Source organism: Monodelphis domestica, chromosome 4 (assembly GCF_027887165.1).
Source record: "Monodelphis domestica isolate mMonDom1 chromosome 4, mMonDom1.pri, whole genome shotgun sequence".
Lineage (NCBI taxonomy): Eukaryota > Metazoa > Chordata > Mammalia > Didelphimorphia > Didelphidae > Monodelphis > Monodelphis domestica.
In genome coordinates, this window is record NC_077230.1 from 381707360 (window position 1) to 381732833 (window position 25474).

The following is a 25474-nucleotide window of genomic DNA, read 5'->3' on the forward strand; positions in this document are numbered from 1 at the left end:
CAGCCCGGCACTTACCACTCCCCAGCCCTTAGCAGCGGTGCCGACCTGGCGTCCGTCAGTCCGACAGTCCTTCGGTTAGTCTTTCTGTCAGGGCCACAGACTAGCTTCGACTCCTCCGCCTAGAAAAGCCTCCACAGACCCGCCCGATACCCCCAGAAACAACTACAGGACCTGCCGGAAGCCCGGATGTGGGAGTTGTGGGATGCGCACGCGCATCCCGATGGCCTGTCTGTGCGGGGCGGAGGCTGGATTGTAGAGGGGTGAGGACCAGCCCCACCCTCGCCCTGTCTGCCGTCATCGCGCATGCGCGCCAGGGCGGGTTTCTGGTACTTTCGCAGGCTCCTGGGCAGAAGGCGGAGACGACTGTTGGGTGCGGAAGGTGAGAATTTTCGAGCAACTTCTCGGTTGGACGGAGGAGACGACCAGGGGCCGTTGTTCTCTTGCTGTACTTTAGGTGTACGTTTCACGTAAGTCCGTGTTCTTAGGCAGGGTTCTGGCCTTTCAGTTTCCTTAGCCTGAGCTGGTGAAGGAGAGCGGATGTGGCGGTGGCGGGGAGAAATGCGCGTGCACACTAGGCCTGCCCGTCCTGCCTGTGGGAGAGGAGGACGGAGGATTGAGGGCGAGCGCTTAGGCCGGGGGCTGGTTGGTCAAGGGGTCGAGGTGCGCGTGCGCGGATCTGAGCGCGCTCCCGGACTAGCGGTTAGGAAGCGGGCAGAGGCTGGGGAGTCACACCCGGATTGCCGGGGACTCCATTCGGCTCCTCCGGGGGTGACCTAACCCCGAGAGGGAGCGAAGCGGGGTCGGTTGTGACCAGGCTCCTTTTCCGGCCGAGCTGACTGACCGCTTCCGGTGTCCTTGCAGGAGCAGAACGATGACGAGCTATGTGAACGACATGTGGCCCGGGTCACCCCAGGGCAAGGACTCCCCTTCGGGCTCCAGGACGGGCCGTTCCAGTCGGCTCTCGTCTAGGTCTCGCAGCAACTCGTCCTCTGCCAGTTCTCGGTCCCGCTCGAGCCTGTCCTCTCGCTCATCTTCGTCTCGCAGTCGCAGCAGGTCGAGGTCTCAGTCCCGCCGGCGCCACCAGCGCAAGTACCGCCGCTACTCGCGCTCCTATTCCCGGAGCCGATCAAGGTCCCGCAGCCGCCGGTATCGGGAGAGGCCCCAGCCTCGGGCTTACCGGAGGTATTACCGATCGCCCTCGAGAGGCAGGTCCCGTAGCCGGTCCAGGTCCCGCGGAAGGTCCTACTACAGGAGAGCTTACGTGGGATCCCGGGGGCGAAGGTACTATGGCTTCGGCCGAACGGTCTATCCAGAGGCACACAAGAGCTGGAGGAACAGGTCTCGGTCCAGATCCCGAAGCCGAACTCCCCTGCGTTTAAGTGAAAAAGGTAGGTCGATTTTCTGAGTCGAAGAACCGGGCGAAAATAGCAAAACAAAACAAGTATTTAAAATCTTTACTTTCTTTTCTAGTAACAACTCCTAGGACCAACGGGCAAGGGCTAAGCAAGTAGGGTTCATTGACTTGCCCAGGTTTACACAACTAGGAAGTGTCCGAGGCTAAATTCGAACTCGGTGCTTCCCCTCTCCAGGCCTGACTTATTCACTGAGTCACCTTCTTGGGAGCACTTAATTAGGTACTGTAGTCTTGACATTAAAAATGGTTTTTGAGAGTTGAAGTGCATCTTTATTAAAATTGAATTTTCCAAAGTTAGTACTGGTACTCTTAATTTTTACTTAAACTTAGGGAAGTACTCGTTGCTTACCTTAGATTTAATGACAGCTTGCAGGAATCTGTGTCATTTTAAAGATTTATTCAGCCATTAAATGCAATCTATTTTAAGTGGACTTAAAGGGATCCTTTTAGAAGCATAAATTGGCTCCCATAAGGAGGTGGCAGCCAGTTTGGGGATAATGATCTTGGTCATCTACTTGACTACTTGGAAAATAATTTTTTCCCTCATTACTGTCCAGTGCTTTGGAGAGCCTTTAAAAGGCTAATTAATACTTTGAAAACTAACTAGTGCTCTCTTGGGCTCAGGAGTTAATTACTGAGTATGGTGACAGATTTTCTACACTTCAGCCCTTGCTTGCTAAGGCTCCTTCCTCTTTGCCCTGTTTCCCTTTGTTTCTTTTCAGTTGCTTTTCATTCCATTTTTTAAAACTGACTAGTAGCATGAAACTAAATTCAAATCAAGTTTGTCTTAACATGACTTGGATTTATTAAATGAAGTTTTGTAAGATTATCTCTTAATTCTTAAAAAAAACTGGGGATCCTCCATTGAGTCCTCCCTCACCCCACAGTTTTCTGTGGCCTTCTGCAAAGAAGGAAAACTTTTGTGTCTTAGCACTAGGGAATTCTGTATTCATAATTCATCTTTGGAAATGAAGTTCAGTTGTCAGAAGAATCTTTGTGACTCCATTTTGGGGTTTTCTTAGCAAAGATACTGGAGTGGTTTCCCACTTCCTTCTCCATTTTATAGATGAGGAACTGAGGCAAATAGGGGTTAAGTGACTTGCCAAAAATTACACAACTAGTTAAGCATCTGAGACTGAATTTGAATTCAAATTTTCCTGACTTTGGAATAGAAACGTTTTAATACTGAATACTGAGGCGGTGTTGAAGATTTCTCACTTGGCCAGCCTTGGGTCTCAACTGAATAAATAAACCAAACTGGCTATAGAACAGAGATTTTGCCTTGAGTACATCTTTAAAATGTTCGTTTAGTTACTGTGTATTTGTCCAAATTCCATATGTAACAAATGTGGCTCAAAATTACTTCGCATTTGACCATGCCCAGAAGTCTAGTGCTTTATTGGGAAGTGTTTTTAACAGTGCTGTTAAAAGTTTCAGAGTGGCTAGCTTTTAAAAATGAGTTTTTATTTCCTTTTTACTAAATAGTTGTATTTTTCAGAGGCAGCGAAATCAGCAAGGCACAGGAATGCAACAAGGCTCCGTTTGTGAAATATAATATTAATGGTCTATTGGGAGAGACCTGGGCTCAAACTTTTACCCTTGACGTTTAAAAGGCACTTAATTTATACTTTTGCCACATCTGCAAAATGAAGGTGGCTGATAATATTTACACGGCTATTGAAAAACTCAAAAACCTATATAAATGCCATCTATTTATCAAAGGAGTGAACCTGAAGGGGAGAAAAGGATAAGTTTTTTGTTTGTTTGTTTGTTTGTTTTTCAGAAGAGGTGTGTTTGGTCCTTGCATGCTGCTGATAATACATGATTCCCTTGATAGAAAATAGTTTAGAGGCAGCTGGGTGATTCAGTAGATAGAAAACCAGGTCTAGAAATGGGAGGTCCCAGGCTCACATCTGATCTCAGACCCTTCCTAGCTGTGTGTCCCTGGGCAAGAACTCCCATTGATTAGCCCTTGTCTTGGAACCAATACACATTATTGATTCTAAGAAGGTAAGAGGTGTTTGGTTTTTGTTGTTGTTGTTTGTTTGTTTGTTTGTTTAAAGAAAAGAAATGGCTATGCTTTTAGGCATTAGTAATTATTTTGGTTTTTTTCTCTTCCAGATAGGATGGAACTTTTAGAAATAGCAAAGGCTAATGCAGCCAAGGCTTTAGGAACAGCCAATATTGACTTGCCAGCTAGTCTCAGAACTGGTCCACTATCTAAAGACACAAACTATGGAAAACAAATACAAGGTGATGCTACAAAACTCATTGAGGTAAGTATTATCAGGTGTTTTTAATTTCTTCATTTAAACAAAGAACACTTCAGAAACAAACTACTTCCAAGATGAACTTAAAGTATGTAGTTACTTAATTTCAAATGCCTTAGTTTACATTCTTTGAAAAGCTGAATTCAAATTTGTATTTCCAGTGAAGATGGGAAAGTAATGATCTTGTTTTGGGGGAAATGCTCTACAAATCAGGGAAAATGTTAATTGGTTTTTAATAGTTCCAAACTCTTTTAAAAGCGTCATAGCTGGTGCCTCATCAAGCACTTCTATATAGTTATCAAGAATGTTTATTTAACACTTGATTGATTTAGATTAATAAATACTGTACAGGCTATTCATTAACTTTCATTTGCAACAAATTATGTTCCCACAAATTCTGTACTCCCAACATTCAGTACAGTTCACTTGCTTTATTTCTGTCTTATAGAAATCATGAATGTGGTCTCCAGACATTGATGAAGAAAATCTCTTGGTAATTGATACATGGGCTAAAGCTGCTGTGAGAGAGGTTTAAATAACTTGAAAGTTAACTTTCACAAATTGGAAAACTTAGTTTTGTGATGGTAGAATATCTGCATGTTAGAATTTGAACAGGTGCAAACTTAGGCTACTCCTCAGATACAATACCTAAAATTGCATTTCAAGACACTTTGTGGTTGGGGGGCATCTGTGTTATAGATGTCCCTTTCATAATGTATGCAATATATTCCAGATGTTTGAGAGATCACAGAAGAAGAGGCCTGCATCACTTGCAGATAAGTTTATTGTCATTCTCCAGAGCTGTGCAGGATGTTTGCATTTGAATCAGTCAAATGCAATGTGTTTTATTTTCCCATTACATAAAATTCAAAACTTTTTACATTCCTTAGCTTTTTTGTTTAAGAAAATAGGGGTGGTTATGACTTAGCAGTTAGACTTTGGGATTTAATAGAAAACTTGGTTATTGTCTAGTTTTTTATATAAATGAATAAAAGTATTTGAATGTTGCTAATACTTAAATTCTTTAACTCATGTCTGATTTAAAAGAAGAAAAGATTCTGCCTCAGTGTTTTATACTATTTAAAGAGGTTTCTATAATACAGGTGAGAAATGCCATCCAGGGTGGTCTTAGAACCTGTTTAGGCATGTGTTAACTACTTGGTGACATAACTATCATAGTTTAGCTGTTTTTAATGCAGATCTAATAGATGATCAAACTTAAGATATTCATGCTTCCTTAATTCTTGGTGAAGAATGATGGGAAACAGTGAATTTAAGCTTGAGGTTTTCATTCAACCTGGTATGGCGTTTTCTATATCCACTTGGATCTAGTTATAGTTGAATTTATTGTAATCTTTTTGCCTCAGTGGGGTTGTAAGTAAAAAGAGCCCTGCATTAAGTTCTTAAGTTTACCAAATTTAAGTCTGACATTGAGTTAATTTTTTTAGGGTAGGTCCTCAACAGACCATCTGTTGTTGGTCCTGATGTTACTAACTCTTTGAGTAGATACAAATTGTTCATAAAAATTTACAACCAAGTTTGTATACTAATGAACTCTGTTTTATAGAATAGTCATCAATTGGTTGACTGTTTTTAAAAATATTTTTTTTCTTACCCATTTTTCTAGCCATCAGGAAGATTAAATGAGAATGTGTTTAAAACCTCAAATGAAAGTTCTTCCCAGCAGAGAAGCCTAGCTTTCAGCTCTGGTGTAAGTGTATATATGTATGTATGTATGTATGTATGTATGTGTGTGTGTGTGTGTGTGTGTGTGTGTGTGTGAGAGAGAGAGAGAGAGAGAGAGAGAGAGAGAGAGAGAGAGAGAGAGAGAGAGAGAGAGAGAGTGAGAGTGAGAAAGATTGTGTTTGGTTGGGTTTGGCTTTGGTTCCTTGGTGCAGTGTGGGTTGTGGAAGGAATATTGGAACAAACGCTAGAAAATTTGTGTTCTGATCCAGTTTCCTGGTCTGCTTTGCAGTGACTTGGGAACTCTGGGTTGGTTTCCTTTCTTTGAAATTAAGTGTTAGACCAAATGACCTATACAACAGAATAGTTCCTAGTCTGGTATTTTAAAATCATTTGCCAAAGTAATCGTTAACATACACTTTTCAAACATGTGAAATGCTTTTAAACTCAAGTTTTATGCAAATGACAGCTTTTGGAATTGGACACTAATTTGTAGATCATAGGATTTTGATACTTATTTCAAAAGTTGTTTTGCAGGAAGTTTTCAGGATTTACTGTCCCCTGATTTTGAAGATTGCCTCACTGCTTGCTTTTCTTGTTACAGAACTCTGTAGCAAAGCCAGTACTTCAGAAACCAACTGAAGAGAGTGCAAGACCCCCTAAAGAAGATGAGAGAAGCCAAAGTGCATATGGACAGTGGATTCCTATCAAGAAAGAGGAAAATAGTTTACTTTTAAGTTCTCCTAAAACAGCACTATCTTTCAAATTCTAGTAGGTTTAGTATTATTCCTTTCTCATGAGCCATCAGTAACAGAAATTGTATTTAGCTATTAAAGACAGTTTCAAATCCTGGTATGAAAAAATTAAGTACTTTAATGTATTATATCTTAGGTTTCTTTTCCAGATAAGTGAAATGAGCACAAATGGACCAGAAATCACAGGTGGGATTTTTGTTCATGTATGTAGATATTTGTAAATATTTGTGTAATATTGAAATGGGTTAAATATAGCCATTGCTAACTTAAAAAAAATTCAGTAACTGAACAGCTGCATGTTGACATTGTATATATTTCCATTTGTTAATAAACTAATTTTAGTTGTTTTTTTTCCAAATCTGACTCTTTGTTGCCTCCTTACTACTGAAGTGTGATATGAACAAGGGTGGGGGGCTACTGATGTTTCCTTAAGATACTCACCTCAAGGACGTCCTTGGTACTTGGAGACAATTTTCTCAGTCTGAGGCCTGGACATACTCAAAGCCTCTTTATAATTATCATCTCAACTGCTTGAAGGTGTTGTGGGACCTGTTTACTGAAATAATTCCCAAACTCATGACAGGATAGTGTGAAAAGGATTGTTTTTAGAGTAGAGCTGTCTTTGAGGCCCTATATACAGCCTTCCATGCTACTTCCTCTTCTTCTTTAACTTTATATTATTTCTATTAGCCCCACTATCTTAGGAATGCAATGAACATGGTGTCAGTAGATTTGATGTTTGGAAAGTTACGAACCTAACACCTGATTAAAATTTTAAACATACTGCTCCTTAGTATGAAGCAAGCGAAGCCAGGAAAACAATCTATGCTGTGATTAATAAAAATGGATAGATAGATCAATGGCCCTATCCTCCCTGATTTTTTTTTTTGACACTACACATTCTTTGCAGCCAGGAGGGACTATGGGTATGATACATTTATGCTAGATTGGTAGCATTTAAAATGCTTTTGTTAATTAGAGGCAGGGTTAGTAAACAGTAATTAGTGTGGGGAATAAGTGGAAAACAAGGTTAGGCCAAGAAAACAATGTATGGGGATACCTTTGCCATCCAAAAATCTAAGTAATTGACTTTATTAGAATTTTCGGTTTAAATCTTGAAAGAAACTGGGCTGTGACTTTTCTGCTTTTCAAAATCATTTAGGTGACTAATTCCACTCTAGTATTGGGAGTAATTCTTGTGTGCATATAAATACAATATATATCAGAACCTCTAGTCCTAACCCTAATTCTGAGGTCCGCAATGCCATCTCTACCTTAATTAATGTTAGGAATACAAAGGAGTCTGGCTAAAGTAAGTGTTCATTAATAAAAAGAGAAGAGAGAGACTATTTTTCCATTAGGAAAATATTGGCCTGAATAGATTTCATTCTCCATTTAGTTGGCTACGGTCTTATACTCACTGCAGGTGCAGGGCAGCTACTCTTATCTAAGTGCCAAAGTGAAGAGCCCTCCTCTTGCACTAGCTCCTCTCTCTGTGGCATCACTGCACATTGAGGCCAGAGGATGCCAGGACAATAGATATATTAGTGGGATGGGGATATTTTCCATCACATTAGGATGTGTGAAGATTGAATTCAGCTCTTCCCCAGAGTGTAACAGTGAAGGTACTTGGGTCTTCCTTGATTGTGAAGATTGAATTGTAATCTTCTATTTGTTGATTTAATCCCCAGAAATGTAAGCACAGTACTTGAAGTTGAGTGGGAAGATCTGCCCATGTTAGATCTGACCACCAAGGGTGTAAATCTTCCACTTAATCATGAGATAGGAGGTCTGTGACCCACGTGTGGGATAGTGGGTAACGAATTAGAATCTACTAATTGCCTTCTGGGCAGTCCTAGAGCAGAGCGTCTGAGGTGATTGGTAGCCATGAAATTTAGGGGAGGTGACAAGAGAAAAAGATCTTTAAAAAGAGGACCAGAGGCCGGAAGAAGATATATTTGATTCAAGTTGGATGGAAGAACTCTTGACTCTGAGTAAAGACTGGAGGAGAGACTGGAAGAGGAACTCTTGCTTTAGTGAGTAAAAGGCTGACTCTGTGACCCCGCCTTTCTGGAGGCATGAAGCCTCCAGTTAAGGCCTTTTGTCCTGAGACTTTTTTCCCCTGGCTGGGGCTTAGAATTTCTAATTGGTATCAGGAAGCGAGATCTCAATCTCTCCCCTTTTCTCTCATTCCTTAATATCTTCCCTCTATTGTAAATAAACTACCATAAATTCCATTTACTTTAGTAATTTATTTTGGGATTTAGAAATTAAATCCCTGGTGACCACCAAAATATCCAGAGTCCAACCATAATTAAATTTAACAGATGAATAAATGGAAATTTAGCATGTCACCAATGACATGGATCCCAGCTCTAAATGAGGGTGTGGGGTGATGCTATTTAGTATTTTAAAGAAAGCCAAAATTTAGCTTTGTCTTCTGACTTGGTTTATATTCCCCACTTCTGGAATGCACCTCTACCTATTGAATTATCTTTGCAATGCTTCCCACTTATTAGTGATTTGTACTTAGTAACCTGTAATTTGAATGCTTGGTACTAATGTAGGAAGTGAAACACTTTGAACTATTAAGCTGTGTATAAACAAAACCCAGACAAGCCTTAGCTGCATAAAAGATCACTTAGACACATGGGAGCCCAAATAAATGATCTGACAAAATAATCTTCCTGAATCTTAGAGCAAAGGCTGGATGACCACTGGGGATGTTGGAGTAAGGAGATAAATGTAGTCCCAGGGGAGACACATGCCCCCCCAACATCTCACAGTACGTAGAAAACAACTGACCCATAGCAATTATATAGGTTAACAAAGCATCTTCAATACATTCTCATTTTAGCCTCACAACAGCCCTGTGAGGTAGGAACTAGTTCATTATCCCCATTTTTACAATTAGAAATATAGGTGTAAAATGATTTTGTCCATGGTAGCCCAGCTGGTAAGTATCAGAGATGAGGAAAAGTTTCCTTACCAAGACTGGTCAAATGCATACAAGTTAAAATTTTTCTTAAAATAGTTTCTTCCTAAAATAACCAGCATTACTTTGAAGTATGAAAAATACACAGACTTATAAATGCATTTGGGTGTTGAATACAAGAGTATAAATCCTTTATTTCTACAGTTCACTGATAGCAATTTATTTCAAATTTACTACCATGTTCAATGTTCCCTGAAGTTTAAACAGCAGTTCCTCTCTCCAAATTTTGTTTGATTTCAGCTGTATATTTCCCATAGAATCTCTCTGCCTTTTTGTTGAACTTGGCATTTCTTTCATTAATATAGTCAATATCAGAGTCATCATTATAAGGACGTCTCCGACTGTATTTTTCTCGTTTTTCAATTCTAAAAAAAAAAAAAATTAAATTTTTTTGTCTTCTGGAAATAAAAATTACTTAGGAATGAAAATAGTCAATTTAGAAAAACACAAAAAGGAAAATTATGGGGGCAGCTGGGCAGCTCAATGGATTGAGAGCCAGGCCTAGAGACCGAAGGTCCTAGGTTCAAATCTGGCCTCTGACACTTTCCAGTTGTATGACTCTGGGCAAGTCCCTTAACCCCCATTGCTTACCCCTCACTATTCTTCTGCCTCAGAAACAATACACAGTAGTGATACTAAGATGGAAGGTAAAGGTTAAAAAAGGAAAATTACAAGTTTCCATTTGACAATTGTCTTTGGAAACTTGTAATGACAATCGTCATTCTCGGTCACTGAGAGACTACCACTACGTCTCCATTTAGAAAGTCTAAACCTTGAAAGAATTATGGAACTTCAAGACCAAGAAGTCTGAAGTTTCCTTATAGCTTGATTCCAAAATTTGTTCTTTCTGTCAGTGACCTCCAAACTTGCCACCCTTCAGTTCTTTCCCAGGCCTTCGCACTTGCACTGGCTATACTCTCCTCCCCCATCTTGAGCCCCTGGTAAACCAGTTCAACTCAACACTGTCCTTTCGAGTACTGAATCTCCCTATTTTGCCTTCCCAAGCCTTCCTAAGCCTTGAATCACTCCTATCATCTACTGTCTTTGCTAACACTGATGTGCAGCTGAATGAAGCTGGAGAAAATAATGAAATTACACCAACTGGACTGATATATATTTTTCTTTTACATCTTCTCAACTGATCCTGATTATTTCACCACCTGTATATCCACCACAGTGACTTTTCTAAACTGTTACATCCTTCTTCAAACACCCTATCCTAGCCGAGAACCTTTACCTCATATTTCACTGAAAAAATTGAGACCTTTTCCTGAGAGTTCCCTAACTCCCTCTTATCTCACAATACTGTTCCTTCTACCCCATTTTGGGCAATACTCTCTACAGGCCCAAATGATGTCATTCCATCTCATCTGCAGCAAACTGCCCCAATCTGTTAGCCTTATTCTCACAAATCTTCAATTTCTCCCTTGGTACTGGATGTTTCTCTCTACAAAAATTCTTCCATCTGTCCATCCCTACTAGCTATCTTTTTATTTCACTCCCAATTCCAGGTTAAATTCATTGAGCAGGTCATCTACAACAGATGCTTCCCATTTCTTTTCCTTTCACTTTCCTTAACTGCGTTCTGGCTTGATTATTCCACTGAAACTGCTCTTTCCAAAGAAACCAATGATCTCTCAATCACACCTAATGGCCTTTTCTTAATCTTCATCTTTATTGATCTTTCTAGAGCCCCATGACATTATCAAATCATCCTCTTCTTGATACTCTTCTGTTTTCAGGATTCTCTCTTGGTTTTCCTATCTGTCTGACCACTCCTCCTTAGATTGCTTTGCAGGACCCTCATTCAGGTCCATAGCACTTGATGGGCCAGCCTGTTTTTCTTCTCCCTCTATATGGTTTTGCTTGATCTCATCTGTTCCTATGGAATCAATTACCTATTGATGCAGATGATTCTGATTCATTTGTCCAAGCACACACACACTCTCACACTCTCCCCCTCCCTTCCTTCTCTCCCTCCCTCTCTCTTTCTCTCTGTCCCTCTCCCTCTGACACTGCCACCTACCTGGTACAGGCCCTCATCACCTCCCACCAGGACCATTGCAATAACTTGCTGGTGGGTTTCCTCGTCTCAACTCTCTCCCCTCTACAGTCTGTCTTCCTAAAGTTACCCCCAATTCAATAAATTCCAATAGCTCTTACTCCAGGATTAAATGTAAAAAACTGCTTAGCTTTTAAAGTCCTTCAAAACCTGGTCCTCCCCTAATTTTTCATTCATAACTACTCCCCCCTCCCCCCCATGCCACACACACACACACAGTGACCCAGTGAGCTAGCCTACTTGATACTTTCCCACTAAAACCAGTCCCAGGCCCTAGATATGTCATGTCTGTACATGATTATTTGTAGGTTGTGTCCCCCTTTGAGAATAGTACAGGCTATCTACATGTGCTTAGTGCAATGTGCCATGTGCTTATTATTAGTAAATGCTTGACTACCAGCAGATAGGTGGCTCCTTGGCTAGAGAGCTAAGCTTAGAGATGGCAGATCCTGGGTTCAAATCTCCTCCCTGGTCTCAGACACTTCCTGTGTGATCCTGGACAAGTCACTTATCCCCCACTGCCTAGAGCTTACCACTATTCTGCCATGGAACCAATACTAAGTATTGGTTTTAAGATCAATGCCTCTAAACCCTACTACCTCTCAAATGAAATGACTAACCCTTAACTGGAAAAATTAATTCTATCATCAACACTTGATTTCTTCTTTACTAGATTCTCAATGCCTTGCACTTAAAACAGGAGGCCCTAGAAATATCTGTTGTGGTAAATTTTCACTCCCAATTCTTTCTGATAACTTTTCCATAATAATTTAATAAAATAAGCAATTTAGCTCAAATACAATCCCCCCCACCAACCTACAATTCAGGTATGGCCTCAATTTACTGTGATGTTACAAAGTAAAAAATGGAAATGATTTAATTTGGAATTTTTTTTTAACCCTCACCTTCCATCTTAGAATCAATACTGTGTTTTGGTTCCAAGGCAGAAGGGTGGTAAGAGCTAGGCAATGGGGGATTAGTGACTTGCCCAGGGCCACATAGATAGGAAGTACCTGAGGCCAAATTTGAACCTAGGACCTTCCTTCTTTAGGCCTGACTCTCAATCCATTAAGGCATCTAGTTGTCCTTTGGAACATTCTCTTCCAATAACTACAATAGTTTCATCAACACTCTGCTTTGTTTTTTAAAAATACTACTGAAATCCAACTTCATTACAATCTCTCATCTACTGTGAAGGGTTTATAACATTTCACAGAAATAACAAGGGCAAAATCAAGAGAAAGATGCTCATCATGTTTGGTGGACACTGTTCTACAAGTTTACAGGAGGACAAGAACCAGTTTACCAGTGGGATTAGACTGCTGTCTGTACCAATGGAAGGAATAACTGCTGTATGGAGATTGAAATGGCACTGAGGGGAAGCTAAGACACTGTAAGAAGTTGGGATAAATTTTGGTAGTCTGCATGAAAATGCTAAAATCCAAGACTTGTGAGAAGTACTTACTGTTTTTCTAGATCTATAACCATTCTATCAACTTCCTCTGTAGAAGGTACATGTGTTCCATGAAGAAGACTATTGGATGTTGGGTAGAACTCTTCTCCACTGCATAAGATCAAAATAGTAACATTACAAATACATATTTGGAAAATACATATTTGGTACATACTATGTACCAGGTACTATACTAAGCACCATAAAAAATATCTCATTTGATCCTCACAACAATCCTGGGAGATAAGCATTAGTTTCATCTTATAGATTAGGAAATGGAGGCAGAGAGGTAATGTCTTGCCCACAGCCACATAGCTAAGTAAGGTTGGGTGCAAACTTAGATTTTCCTGATTCCAGGCCATCTATGTGCAGCAGAACCCACTCAGAGAAATGGGTACGCCCTCACAGACAACTGAGGTGTACCCAAAGCTTTGTCAAGTAAGGGTTGGATGACCACTGTCATTATTTTGTAGAGTGGATTCCTCTTCCTTTTTACAAGTTGGACTAGAGCAGAGGTCTTAAACATGTACCCAACAACATTGTATCTGAACCAGATTTGTTTATGAAGCAACAGGTTCCCTTTAATTGTACCATTCATATTGGTAGGGAGTTCCCCCTTCACTTTGCCCCTCTAATTCTTATTCATGGATCTTCATTTCTGCCCTCTGGAGCCTGGCAGAATAACTTCTCATCTTGCTGCTAGCCCTCAGACTTTATTCTTGGCTTCCAAAGCTTTCTCAACCCTGTGCCTTGAGCCATACTATTTACCCTTCTACCCTGAAATATCTGTGTTCTTCCACACTGCTGGGTTTGGCCTCCTGTTATACCCCCCCTACCCCCCCAATACTATCTAGATTGTTAAACCAAACTGGATGCCAACCACCCACCACATACTTTTGAGAGCAATGGTTCTTAAATAATGGCTCCAGTTACTAGTGGAAACAGAGCTTCCTCCTGGGGACTTAAGGGCATCCTTGAGTAGTGTATAGCACTAGGGGCAGCACAGACTCTAAAAATGTAGTATAAACAGTTTGTGTTAGGAAAGGCCCCATCACTTACTGTTTCTCTCTCAGTTTTTCATACGTTTCCATATCAGGTTTGATCTGCTTGGTCAACCGATGATACTGGCGTAACTGAGCAGCTGCATAGTCTTTGAAATAAAATGAGAATCGCTTGGTTATAGAGATGGTTGGTAAGTACTCATTTCTCTTTCAGAGTAGCAACAGGAGCCTACACATCCACAGGATAATGGCACACCACTATAGATGGAAACTCCCTCATGCCTTAGGAAATTATCTTCATCAGGTGCTTTGGACAAAAAATAGCCATTGAACCAGGGACCCTATATCCTCAGAGAGCACATTCCAAGACCTATTGTGGATGGCTAAAACCATATAAGCAAACACTTGCTGATTCCCTCCCACCCCATTGCTGCCCCCCACTACCAAAAGCCTAAAATAAGTGGAAGCAGAGGAGGTTGCTGCCATGGGCAGACCACTGCTGCAGAACTCTTCAGACTGACCACAGATAAATGAAACCAAGGAAACTAAAAATCAGAGATAGGGGCATGCTATTATACTTAGTGGCCAACAGGCCTCAGAGGGCAAAAGTGGAAGCATTGGATAGAAGCTACACAGAAGTACATTTTGGTTGGACGTAAGAAAAAAAAGCCTAACAGACTTGAGTTATCCCAAAGTGGAATGGGCTACTAAGAAAGTTAGGAGTCAGGGTTCTTCCTTACTAGCAATCTTCAAGCAAAGATTGATTTCAAGCATAGGCCTGGCACATGGTATGTGCATAATAAATACTTTTTGAATGACTGATTGATTAGAAGACCCCTTATCAGGTATATTGTAGAGGTTTTTTGTTTAGGATAAGTTGGACTAGATGGTCTGTAAGATCCTTTCCATATCTGAGATTCAGTGAAGAATTTACAGGCCCAAGAAGAAACAGGGTAGGTAGGGATAATGGCAAACAGTGGAGGAGTTACATAGGATAAATCATTATTCTGCTCAGGTTGTAGTGTATTTCTTGAACCTGCTCTGTAGATATTTTTAGCTTTGGACTTTTTAGATTATGCCTACAAAATTATTCTGACTGTAACCCCTTGGATTTGGTTATCCTAAGAATTCTGGTTTGACCAGTACTGTGATGGTGTGGAAATAAGAAAATGGAAAAGCCTGCAGCAGAGATGCAACTGTTGAGACTGCTGAACTGTCACTCAAAGGAGAACATTCTATTTGGAATGATGTCCAGAAAAGACTGTTGAGAAAGGATCAGAACAAACTGAAACTGGCTCTCTTTGCTAGGGAGACCAAAGGAAGTCTGGGGTCTTTGGCTTTGAAGACAGAAAGAAGTCTGTTGTCTTTTTTGGCTTTAGCCTTGAAGACAGAAAGGAGAAGGGCCTCTTGGCTTGGGGACAGAAGAAAGAAGGACAAAATCCAGCTCTCTCTGATTTTCTCTGCTGTGATAGTGACTGAATTTCCAGAACTGTCAGACCATTTTCTCAAATTGAACTATATCCCACCATCCTCCAACCTAAGACTTATTCTAGTATTAGGGAAATCTTAAACCCTCTTTCCTTCCTTTTCTTATCTTTCCTTTCTTCCCCAATAAACCCCTTACTCAATTTAGAGAAGAGGAGTATTTTATTTGAGACATCATAAAACTCACCGAGTTGATTTAAAGAAACCAATAGAAGAATCATCAGGAAGAGGAAGGGAAAAAGGGAGGGTGAAGGGAGGAAAGAAGTGAGAAAGGGGGAGAAAGAAGGGAGGAAGGAAGAAGATTAATAGCCTTGATTTTCGATGATCATTTACCATACAAATAATCCCTTATTGCAGTTATGAGGAGGGGCAGAACACTCTAGTCATTTTTATGGATTAAGAGCTCTCTGTTATTAGCCCTTTTAATTGTCCTCAATCAACAGGATGGGATAAAGTAGATTAAAGAACTAAAGAGAAGTCAAAAGGAGATGGCCTGGCTAATGAGTTTCTCTATACTCAGATAAGTGAAGTCTTTCAAGATTAGTAGAGATATCAAATAATTTGAACTCTGTTGATTATATAACCAGGCTCACTACCATACCATAATAAAGTTATTTTAGTTAGGGGGAGGGGAGAGGTGAGGTAATCACCAATCAGGTAAAAACTCAAAGCTTTCCAATAAGAGATATCTGAAAATGACAGCATTCTGTCCCTATCCTTAGGAAACTGCCGGATAGAAGCTTTAATGAATTTTTGGCCACAAAGAGTAATACCCTCCACGAAGCCAAACTAAGAAACAATAAGCTCAAGGCTACATAAATGTTGGCAGTTTTTACAGTGGCCTGGATTACGTTTCAGTTATTATAGATGGCTTTTCAACAATCCCAAGCTGTTCTTACATACACATCATCTTTCCGACAGCAATGCTCTTCTGATTATGCTATCTGACTTCAATCCATAGAACACAATTTTACTGATAAATCAAAACTGTGGGTGATGCAAGGGCTGATGGAGAGACATATGGTAAAAATAAACAGGAGCAGCTAGGTGGCTCAGTAGATAGAGATCCTGGGTTCAAATGGCCCTAGGCAACTCCAACTGCCTAGCTCTTACCACTTCTTTGGCTTGGAACTGATTCTAAGACAGAAGGTAAAGGTTTTAAAAAAACAAACAAGACAACCCACATGAAAGGTAGTGAAGAAGGAATCTGTTGAAGAAAGAAGGATCTGATCTACAAGAGAGGAGGGTGGGCTATGTGGTGGCAGCCAAAAATAGTCTTCATGCTGTACTGGCAACTCAGAAGGAAAAGAGCCATGGTAGATGGATACCCTTGAAGAAGTTGATTAGATACTTTACAGAGAATTTGCAGAAGGTGATTAGAATGCTAGGATGGGATGTAAGCTTCACAGGCATGAATGTGAATGAGAGTCTAAGGTATAACGCTCTGAGGATATACCTCACCATTAATCAATGGAAATTTTCTACAGCAAATCTATTTAATAAAAAGAATTTACCTGAAAAGCCCAGATCTGGATTCTTCCTCTTCTTCTTCCTTTCCCATCTTTCTGCATCCTCAGCACTAATCTCCAGTAGCTTCACTCGTTCATAGTCTTCCCCCCTTGCAGCACACTCCTACAAGATCAAAGTTTTTAAAAATTAAAAAAAATTAATAAAAAGTTGACTTTGTATCTCTGTAGTATTTTCAATAACAAGAGGGTTTTAACCCAGGATATTATTATCTGATCTTTACAACAATCCCCAAAACAAAACCCAATTGTAACAACTGGGGGCAAATAGAAGGGATAGAGTGAGAGTCTTTGACTGATAAGGAAAAAGACCACAGATAGTGATCTACCTGGGAGTCACACAACTAGGAAGTATCAGAGGTGGGATTGGAGCTCAGGCTTTCCTGCCTCCAGATCCAGCACTCTAATCACTAATACTATACTGCCCCTCCCTAGGGCAAATATGATTATCCCATTCTGCATATGAGGTACCCAAGGATCCATGATGCAAGCCAGCATCATGCAATTACTCAATAATAAAGATGACACCCAAACACCGAAGTTTTCAGTGCTTTACTCTTTCTTTCTGTGCCTCCCCTGAGTTCCAATCCCACATCACCAATTGCCTGCTGGACATTTTAAACAGAATATCCTTTAGGAATAAAACTTCAACATGTTCAAAACAGAGCTCATTATCTTTCCGCCCCCAAGCCCAGTCTACATCTAGACTTTACTTTCAATGTAAAGCACCATACTTCACATACTATCACTCACCTACTTCTACAACACGTGTCATTCTTCACTCTTTACCCTTTATCCCAATACCTACCCAGTTGCCAGATCATTATCTAAACATCTCTCACAACCATCCCCAGTTCATTACTCAAACAACCATAATTGTCTTTTATGATCACCTAACTTTAAGCCTGTCTTCATCCCAATACATCTTCCCCAGAAGTACTAAAGTGATTTTCCTAAAGTATAATTCCAAATATTTGACTGTCTTCTTTCACTTTAAGCCTCTCCCAGCCAATATCTTAGGATCACATGACCTGGAGTTTGTGAAAAAGAATTCTTTACTCTATTGTTTATCTTGAGTTAACACTAACTTAAGTACCCCTACTTAGTACCTCACTAGACTAAAGACAAGATTAATTCCTCCTTTGTCTACTTTTGACTTGAATCAACAAAAGCTTAAACACCCTACTTGGTACTAGGTGGAAGAGTTCTCCACCCTTTCAGCTCAATCAGCCAGGAAATGAAAATTCACACCTCAGTCAGCCAGGAATCTAAACTCTTTTGATAAGTATTCACCTATTCAGAAGGTGAGATTTAGGAAATTCACACCCTTAGATGAGAACTTAACCTTCAGAAGGTGAGAACTTAGCCCTCAGAAGGTGAGAAGTCAATCCCACAGACACTGTCCCCAGGCAGTGCTAGACAATTTGGAAACTGTGACTGGCCTTTGTGAAGAGGGGAAGGGACAAGAATTCACCATAAAAGCAAGCCCTTCATAAAAGCAACTCCCTCAGAGGAGATTGTCTTGGAGAAGATAGTCTGAAGAGATTGTCTTCTGACCAAGGAGAGTCTTCTAGGGAGCTTGGCTGGAGACTTTGGCTTGGAGTTTGGCTTCAACTTAAGACTCTGACTCCTGAACTACTTCAGTGCATGAGTGAAAGATTGACTCCTTTCCTAGTTTCCTAAGAGACTAGCTTCCATCTTGGAGGAGGCCTCCTGTTTACTCACTACCAGCCTTCCTGGTTGAGAGCTAATTAATCTCTGCCTGGATTAAGCAGATCTGGAGTAAAACAGTTAGGTTGATAGGATAGATAACCACTCTAACCTCTTCACATTTCTCTATTTTTTCCTCTCCATTTTGTAAATATTTGTAAATAAATTTCTGACTAGAGATATAATAAATACTGGTGACCACATAATTTCATAAAACTATTGTCTAACCATTAAATTTAATCCTTACAATTTGGAGTCCCCCTTTTTCTGTGTCTTAAGCACTAGTCACTTCCTTCCCTGGGTCTAATGTGTCCCCTCTGTAAAACCATAGTGTTAGATAAGATCACCTCTAAGATGCTTTCCAGCTCTAAAACCTATGATTTAATGACCTGATTTTAAAAATGGCCCAATACATTTCCACAGTGCTTTTTCATAGTAGCTGCTGCTTTAAGATTTAAGAATCAGCTTTGAAAAGAAATCCAGTTCCACAAGAAAAATCACAGGCTTAGAGCTGACATTGATTGGAGACCATCTAGTCTAGTAATCTCATTTAACAACTGAAGAAAAAAAGAGAATATCTGGTCACCCACAGTTCACCTGACTCTGAGTTCAATCTTCTTTCCCTGATGCCACAATCAGGTCACTTAGAAGTGGATATGGATGTATTTACCTTTTTCTTTTCTTCGACTTGCAATTCCCATTCCAAACGAGCCTTCTTAGCTTCCCAGTTTGCCGGCAGCTTAAGTCTTTTATCTTCCTCCACAACCTCTTGATGATTTAATTTCCGGGCTTCATTCTAAAACCATGAGAAGAATGTGTCAGGCACTGAAACCAGCATTATTAATTACCTGGAATGTGAAAAATCATGCCTAAACACACTGATGAATCTGGAGTCCCATGGCCAAGAATATCTCTGCAGATTCTCTTGGAATCTCTTACTAATAATAAAAAAAATGACTGATAGGCAAATCTTAGATATACATCTTTTTATATGACTTTACCAAATGGTTACTAAGAGCTAGACACAGATAAGTAAGAGGAAAATAGGAAAAGATATAGTATTAGTCTAGTGGAAAGAAGACTTAGAGATGGAAGAGTATTGAAGAGGTCACTTAGTTCAACTCCATGAAGAAAGAGAGGCTCAAAGAGGTTTTCAATGATTTGTCCAAGGCCACAGGAGTATAAGATTTAAAATAGTTGTCTGCCACAAACTGTGGCAGTTAAAAGAGTGGGAGCCATAAACTGTTATAATTAAAATGGTTGATGTTGTAAACTGTAGTGAGTTAAAAAGGTGGAAGATATAAATTATGATAGATATAAGAGAGGGTGAGTAAATTTGACCGCAGAAAATATGTTTCACTACAGTGTCTTGTTTTTAAATCAATATATAAGGTGGTCGCCAGGGAAATATTCCCAATTATTCAATATACCCAAGTCAACTGGGTTTTATAGAGATTTTAATTAATAATACAATGAGTAATTAAAGGAAAGAGAGAAAAAGGAAATAAGTATGAAGGGCCTTAAGCCAACATGGCCTAGACCTGAGTCTTACGAGAGAGATCAGTCAGTCAGTCTTTTATCACTCACCACAAGGTTTGTCTTAAGTAAGGATGTCTGGGAAAAGAGTCTCCCCAGAGGGAGTTCAAGCCAGAGTCAGCCTCCCAAGGGACTTCTTCTCAAGAGATCTTCAAAGGGCCTCCTCCAAAAGGATCTATCTCCAAGGAACCTATCTCCAAGCCTCTCTTGCTCAAGAGATTCCTTTTCTTATATAGGGGTTTTTTTTTTCCTATGTCACCTCCCCTAAGTTCTTCTATCTACCAATCACCGTAGATGTTTTCTAAAAGATAGCCCATCTGAATTCCAGCTAAGTCGACTAATCCCCTCAGTAAGTCTGAACCAGAGAAAACACAGCTGAGTCGTCTAATCCCATCAAGAGAAAACCTGCCTGACCTTTTTAGGTACCTAGCATCCCATTGTATCAATTCTAAAAACAGGCATGGCTCAAAGAACTCCCTGCCTCATCATAAGCATGGGTCCAAGTACTTTCATTGTTTAGCAAGGAGTTTTCTCCCCTAAAGCAGTCTTAAGTATGGATGAAGTAGGGGTCCTCCCATTTCTGATCCTGGCGAGTTCTCACATCAAAATGGGGAATGTTTCCAGTAGGGAATTTGTTCCAATGGAGGATTCCTCAATGTGGAAATTTTTAACATTCACAAGTCTGAGAAATTTCAAGATTTACAGGAGCTGGGCTAGAGATTAAAAACTGGACCTGGAATCAGGCAGATCTACATTTTAATTCCAAATAACTGGAAGAATAATGAGATCACTGATATTAATAGGGATGCTACAAAGAAGGGCAAGTACACAGGGAAGAAGATCAGAGTCATTTTCGTCAGGTTGAGTTTGAGGTGATAAGAGATTTGAAAGTGTAGATAATACCATAGGAAGTTGGAAATGCCAGAACTGCTAACAGCAGCTCTGACAGTCAACAAGCTTTTATTACATGCTCCTCTGTGCTAGGTGCTAGGAACATACATGCTTACAAAGTTAACTTTCTGAATATACTTGGAAACCAATATAAAGACATTTTTTGTTTGCTATTGGGAAGCACTAAGTTATGAGTAGGGGGATGGGGAAAGGTCCAATGTAAAAGATGACATTTTAAGCTGAATAAATAACCTAGCTCGTATACTCTTGGGTTGTTTTTTTTAAACCCTTACCTTCTGTATTGGAATCAATACTGTGTATTGGTTCCAAGGCTGAAGAGTGGTAAGGACAAGGCAATGGGGGTTAAGTGACCTGCCCAGGTTCACAGAGCTAGGAAGTGCCTGAGGCCACATTTGAACCCAGGACCTCCCATCTCTAGGCCTGGCTCTCAATCCACTGAGCTATCAAGCTGCCCCTTACTTTTGGGTTTTAAACTCTCTAAATTGCATTGGCAGATGCTATTCTTATGACTATCTGGTGATGGTAGGCATTTACTTTGCTCACTGAATTAAGTCAAAGGGACAAGGAAGGGGGGGGGGGGGAATGTGTCCTTTCCCCATTAGACTTGAGTTCTGGTTACAATACTACCACCAGATAGTTGTGTGATTTAGAACATGTCATTGCCTTTCTTGAGACTCAAGTATCCTCATTTGAAATCCAAGTATGAACCAGGTTACTTCTGTGGTGCTGCCTATTGCTAAAATACTGTTCCAAGGTCTCAATTTGATAGTCTCAGGTCCCTCTCCAAGATTAAGAGTCTATGACCCTCCTGGCTATGAAATTCCACATTATGAGCTCTTTCCCATTTCTCACATCCTATTTCAGAAAATCTCAAAAAGACCCAATGTCTCCCTACTGCCTTTAGAATACCTACCTTTCAAGGCTGATTATACATTTCTACTTTCTAGCCCCACTGGTTTGCTGGAAGAGCCAGGTCTCAGGATGGGAGATCTTGGATTCAAATCTAGCCTCAGACATTTGCTTAGCTGTGTGACCCTGGGCAAGTCACTTAACCCCCTTTAACTACCCCTTCCTACCGTGGGCTCTCTATTCCAGGAGCCACCTGGTTGCCCCATATCTTACCCTCTTAATTTAACTGCCCTCCCCCAACTAGCCATTTGTAAATAAGTAACAAATCAAGATACAGATGTTCCCTGACATTATAAAATTCTTCAAAAACACAATTCAGATGCCATTCAAATACTTATTAAGCACCTACCAGGTGCCAGACATTAAGACCTTTTCTAATGCCCAGGACCTGGTGCTTTCCCTTCCTACACAAAATTTATTTTGTATACATTTTGAATTTACCCATGTTATTTATTACAAGAAGCTTATTACTTATTACAAAGAAAAGCTGGTATCCTTTTTTGCACAGCAATGTCCACTAGACCAAAGGAAATAGTACCTTTATAAATAAGTGGAAATGCATTTATTAAGCACCTACTAAATGCTTTATTGGAGAGGATAAAAAAGTGACAACTTTCTAAAATATAGAAGTCCTCTGATTTTTTTTTTTTTGGGTAGTCATAAAGCAATTAGGACAGGCAATATAGAAGGAAAAAGATATTTTGTTTTTAAGCTGTCCCTAAAGTACAAGCTTTTGACATTTCATAACAAGAAATGACAAATACAGAACAAAACATGGTTACAGCAACTCTTAATAGGACGTTTTTAGTTCTTAAAAAAAATATTCATTCAACAATAAACAAGTCACTTAACTTTTGTCTGCTTCAAAACCCATCTCAGAAAGAGAAATTGAACAAGCCATCAATGAACTCCCTAAGAAAAAATCTCGAGCCAGATGGATTCACAAGTGAATTCAAACATTTAAAGAACAATTAATCCCAATACTATATAAGTCCTACCAAATTCTTTTTATGATACAAATAAGGTGCTGATACCCAAGCCTGAAAGACCAAGAGAAAGAAAATTTCCTTAATGAATATTGATGCAAAAATCTTAAATAAAATACCAGCAAAGTGACTACAATACAACAATATATCACAAAGATTATTCACTATGACCAGATGGGATTTATACCAAGAATATGTGTGTATGTATATATGAATATGATCATTATTAATAGGATCATAGATTTGGAAGAAGGGCCCTCAAATGCCATCCAGTCCAACCTCTCTTTACTTGACAGAGGAGGAAAACGGAGAATCAGAGAAGTTAAGCCACTAGTCTAGGGTGACGCAGTAAGTTTCAGGCAGGATCTGAAGCTAGGTTTTCTTGACTTTAATCATCACACCGGGCTGCCTCTTCCTTAAACTACTTGTAAATGGATTACTGTCGTTGAGAAATTTTTTTTTTAAACCCTTACCATCCGTCTTGGAATCAATACTGTGATCGGTTCCAAGGCAGAAGAGTGGTAAGGGCTAGGCAATGGGTGTTAAGTGACTTGCCCAGGGTCACAGCTTCTGAGGCCAGATTTGAACCTAGGACCTCCCATCTCTAGGTCTGGCTCTCAATCCACTGAGCCTACCCAGCTGTCCCCGTGAATATGTTTTAACCCATATTTTCTTCTTAGAATTAATACCGTGTAATGATTCCACGGTGCTATAATTATCTCCATTTTACAAAGGAGGAAAATGAGGCTGACGGTGGTGCTACAGATAGTAAATATCCCGGGTAGATCCGAGCTCCCGTACGTCCAGGGTTCTATCCACTAGTCCCTTTAGTTGATAAAAGGCCGTCCCAGCCAGGTGGATCTGGGTCAGTGCCCCCCACACCCTAATGTCTCCCGCTCCATCCACTCCCTCCCATATCCCCCAGGCCTGACTGACCCTTTTCAGGTGCAGCTCCCGGAACTTCCTCAATCTCTCCTCCCGCTTCTGGGCAGCCAGCACCTCGGCCGCTGTCAAGGGCCGCTCCTCCTCCTCCTCTTCTTCTTCCTCCTCCTCCTCCTCCTCTTCTTCTTCTTCTTCCTCCTCCTCCTCCTTGTCCTCCGGGGTCTCCGTGCGGGCCTGTGCCAGGGAAGGAACGGTCAGTCAGCCCCGGCCTCCCTCCGCGCAGACACCTCCGCGCTTATGGTCACCTCACCACCCAGGGCCCCTGGCCTCCCCGAGCTCCACTTCGAGCATTCTCACTACCTCAGCCTCTACTCCAGACGCCATTGCTGCGAATTTAGCTCCCTTGCCGGCTTCCGGAAAAACACGGAAACAGCTCGTACAACATCCGGTCTGCCGCACTTCTTTAAGTTAAGCATTTCCGGAAACAAGTGCCCTCCCCTTCTGGAGACCCCGCCCCTTAGAGACTCCGCCCCTGACAAGAACCTACACTAGGAAGAAAAAGTGGGAGAGGATGGGAAAGGGAGGAGACAAGAAGAGAGCTTTGCCCAGGCACAGAGATAATTGACAAGTCCTAAGGGAGGGAGCGGGGAAGTGATTTTGAAGGGATCGAAACTAAAATAAAGCGTAGTAGAAAAGGTTACTAAAACCAATTAATAAAAAAAACCTCACAGAACCATAGGTTAGTGTTAGATGGGACTTGAGAACATAAAATGAATTAAAAAGCATTTGTTAGGCAATCATTGTACAGCATATCTTGTTCATACATAGTTGTTTGCATGTCCTCCATTAGATTGTAAATTCGGTGAGAACTATCTTTTGCTTTTCTTTGGATCCTCAGCATTTAGCAGAACAAGTCCTCTTCACATGTCTTCTGAGGTCTCTGCAAAAATCATCATCCCTTCCCAGACAATCCTGTCCAGAGCTCCTTTTTATATCTACTTCCAACTTCATGATTATTTCTTGGTACCCACTGTAAAGTTATTCTCCAATTTCTTCAAGATGTTAATTAGCTTGAATGTGTTCATTGTAAAGCCATTGTAAAGCTATTCAACATTCTGTCTCCAACTTTGTAAAAAAGTTATAATCCTTTCTGGGAGACTTGATTACATCAGAATTCTCCTATAAATAAGGAATTTTTCTGTGAATTTTTGGGCAATTGTCTTAGGTCTATGATTTGAGGCAGTCCCTCTCTCAATAAAGCATTATATTTTAAATGGTGGATTTCCCAGGTCATATTGTTTAATAGTTGTTAAAGAGGGGGAACTTAATATTTTCAAGGTCCCCTAAATTTCTACTCCACACGCCTGTATTGTGGTAAAACATGTAACAAGGAAGGTGAGTAGATCTAAGTGAGTAAACTAAGTAGATCATGGAAAAGAGCAAAGGAATTATCAAATTGATTATGGTTCCAGAAATGGGAAGGTCAGGATATATGTCTAGGGTAGCTGGAGAGAAGATCTCTGGGCAAGGAGTGTAAAGTGATATGGAGCCACCTGAGGGACTCACCAATCAGTACAGAATGTTACAACATGGAATGCTAGACAGAAAAGGCTCTAGAATTAGAATGTGAGGGCCTCCTCCATTCTAGAGGGTATATTTCACTTATATCTTTGAACTCCTAGCACCTAGCTATGTCCAGCCTGTAATAGACAATAAATGTCTGTTGATTGATAAAGGACAGGAAATAATTTGACAGATGAAGAAGAGGATATCCTAGTATGGTGGAAAGATTCACAATAGCCGATTTGAAATACCAATTCAGGTCCTGAGTAATTGTGTGATCTCCTGTAAGGCATCACCTTTTCCCTCATTTGTAAAATGAATGTGTAAGGAAT

The 25474-nt window shown here is 40.4% G+C and overlaps 3 protein-coding genes across 6 annotated transcripts in view; 1 reads left to right on the plus strand and 2 right to left on the minus strand.

The window, feature by feature from the left end:
• The window catches only part of TMEM50A (transmembrane protein 50A), a 31055-nt gene extending 30907 nt beyond the window's left edge, over positions 1 to 148 (minus strand). The window contains exon 1 of the mRNA XM_001363014.5: positions 16 to 148. The gene's annotated coding sequence lies outside the window, so the exon portion shown is untranslated. The remainder of the gene's footprint in view (positions 1 to 15) is intronic.
• Positions 149 to 254: 106 nt separating this feature from the next.
• RSRP1 (arginine and serine rich protein 1) lies at positions 255 to 6480 on the plus strand. 4 transcript variants are annotated; one of them, XM_007491322.3, is made up of 5 exons: positions 255 to 379; positions 862 to 1388; positions 3536 to 3690; positions 5312 to 5395; positions 5972 to 6480. In XM_007491322.3, exons 2-5 carry the CDS (start codon positions 872 to 874, stop codon positions 6137 to 6139), a joined length of 924 nt encoding a protein of 307 aa, XP_007491384.2. In that variant the 5' UTR covers positions 255 to 379; positions 862 to 871; the 3' UTR covers positions 6140 to 6480. The 4 variants fall into 4 exon arrangements, with proteins under 4 accessions (XP_007491384.2, XP_056651503.1, XP_007491383.3 ...); XM_007491321.3 differs by having other exon boundaries at positions 304 to 467; XM_001367762.3 differs by having other exon boundaries at positions 319 to 456.
• A 2738-nt stretch (positions 6481 to 9218) lies between these two features.
• SYF2 (SYF2 pre-mRNA splicing factor) lies at positions 9219 to 24074 on the minus strand. Its single transcript, XM_016422090.2, has 7 exons — positions 23940 to 24074; positions 23634 to 23813; positions 19025 to 19150; positions 16633 to 16750; positions 13692 to 13782; positions 12645 to 12743; positions 9219 to 9482 (listed from the first exon to the last, which is right to left on the minus strand). The coding sequence occupies exons 1-7, from the start codon at positions 23961 to 23963 to the stop codon at positions 9317 to 9319; spliced, it is 804 nt and encodes a 267-aa protein (XP_016277576.2). The 5' UTR covers positions 23964 to 24074; the 3' UTR covers positions 9219 to 9316.
• Between the last annotated feature and the right edge of the window lie 1400 nt (positions 24075 to 25474).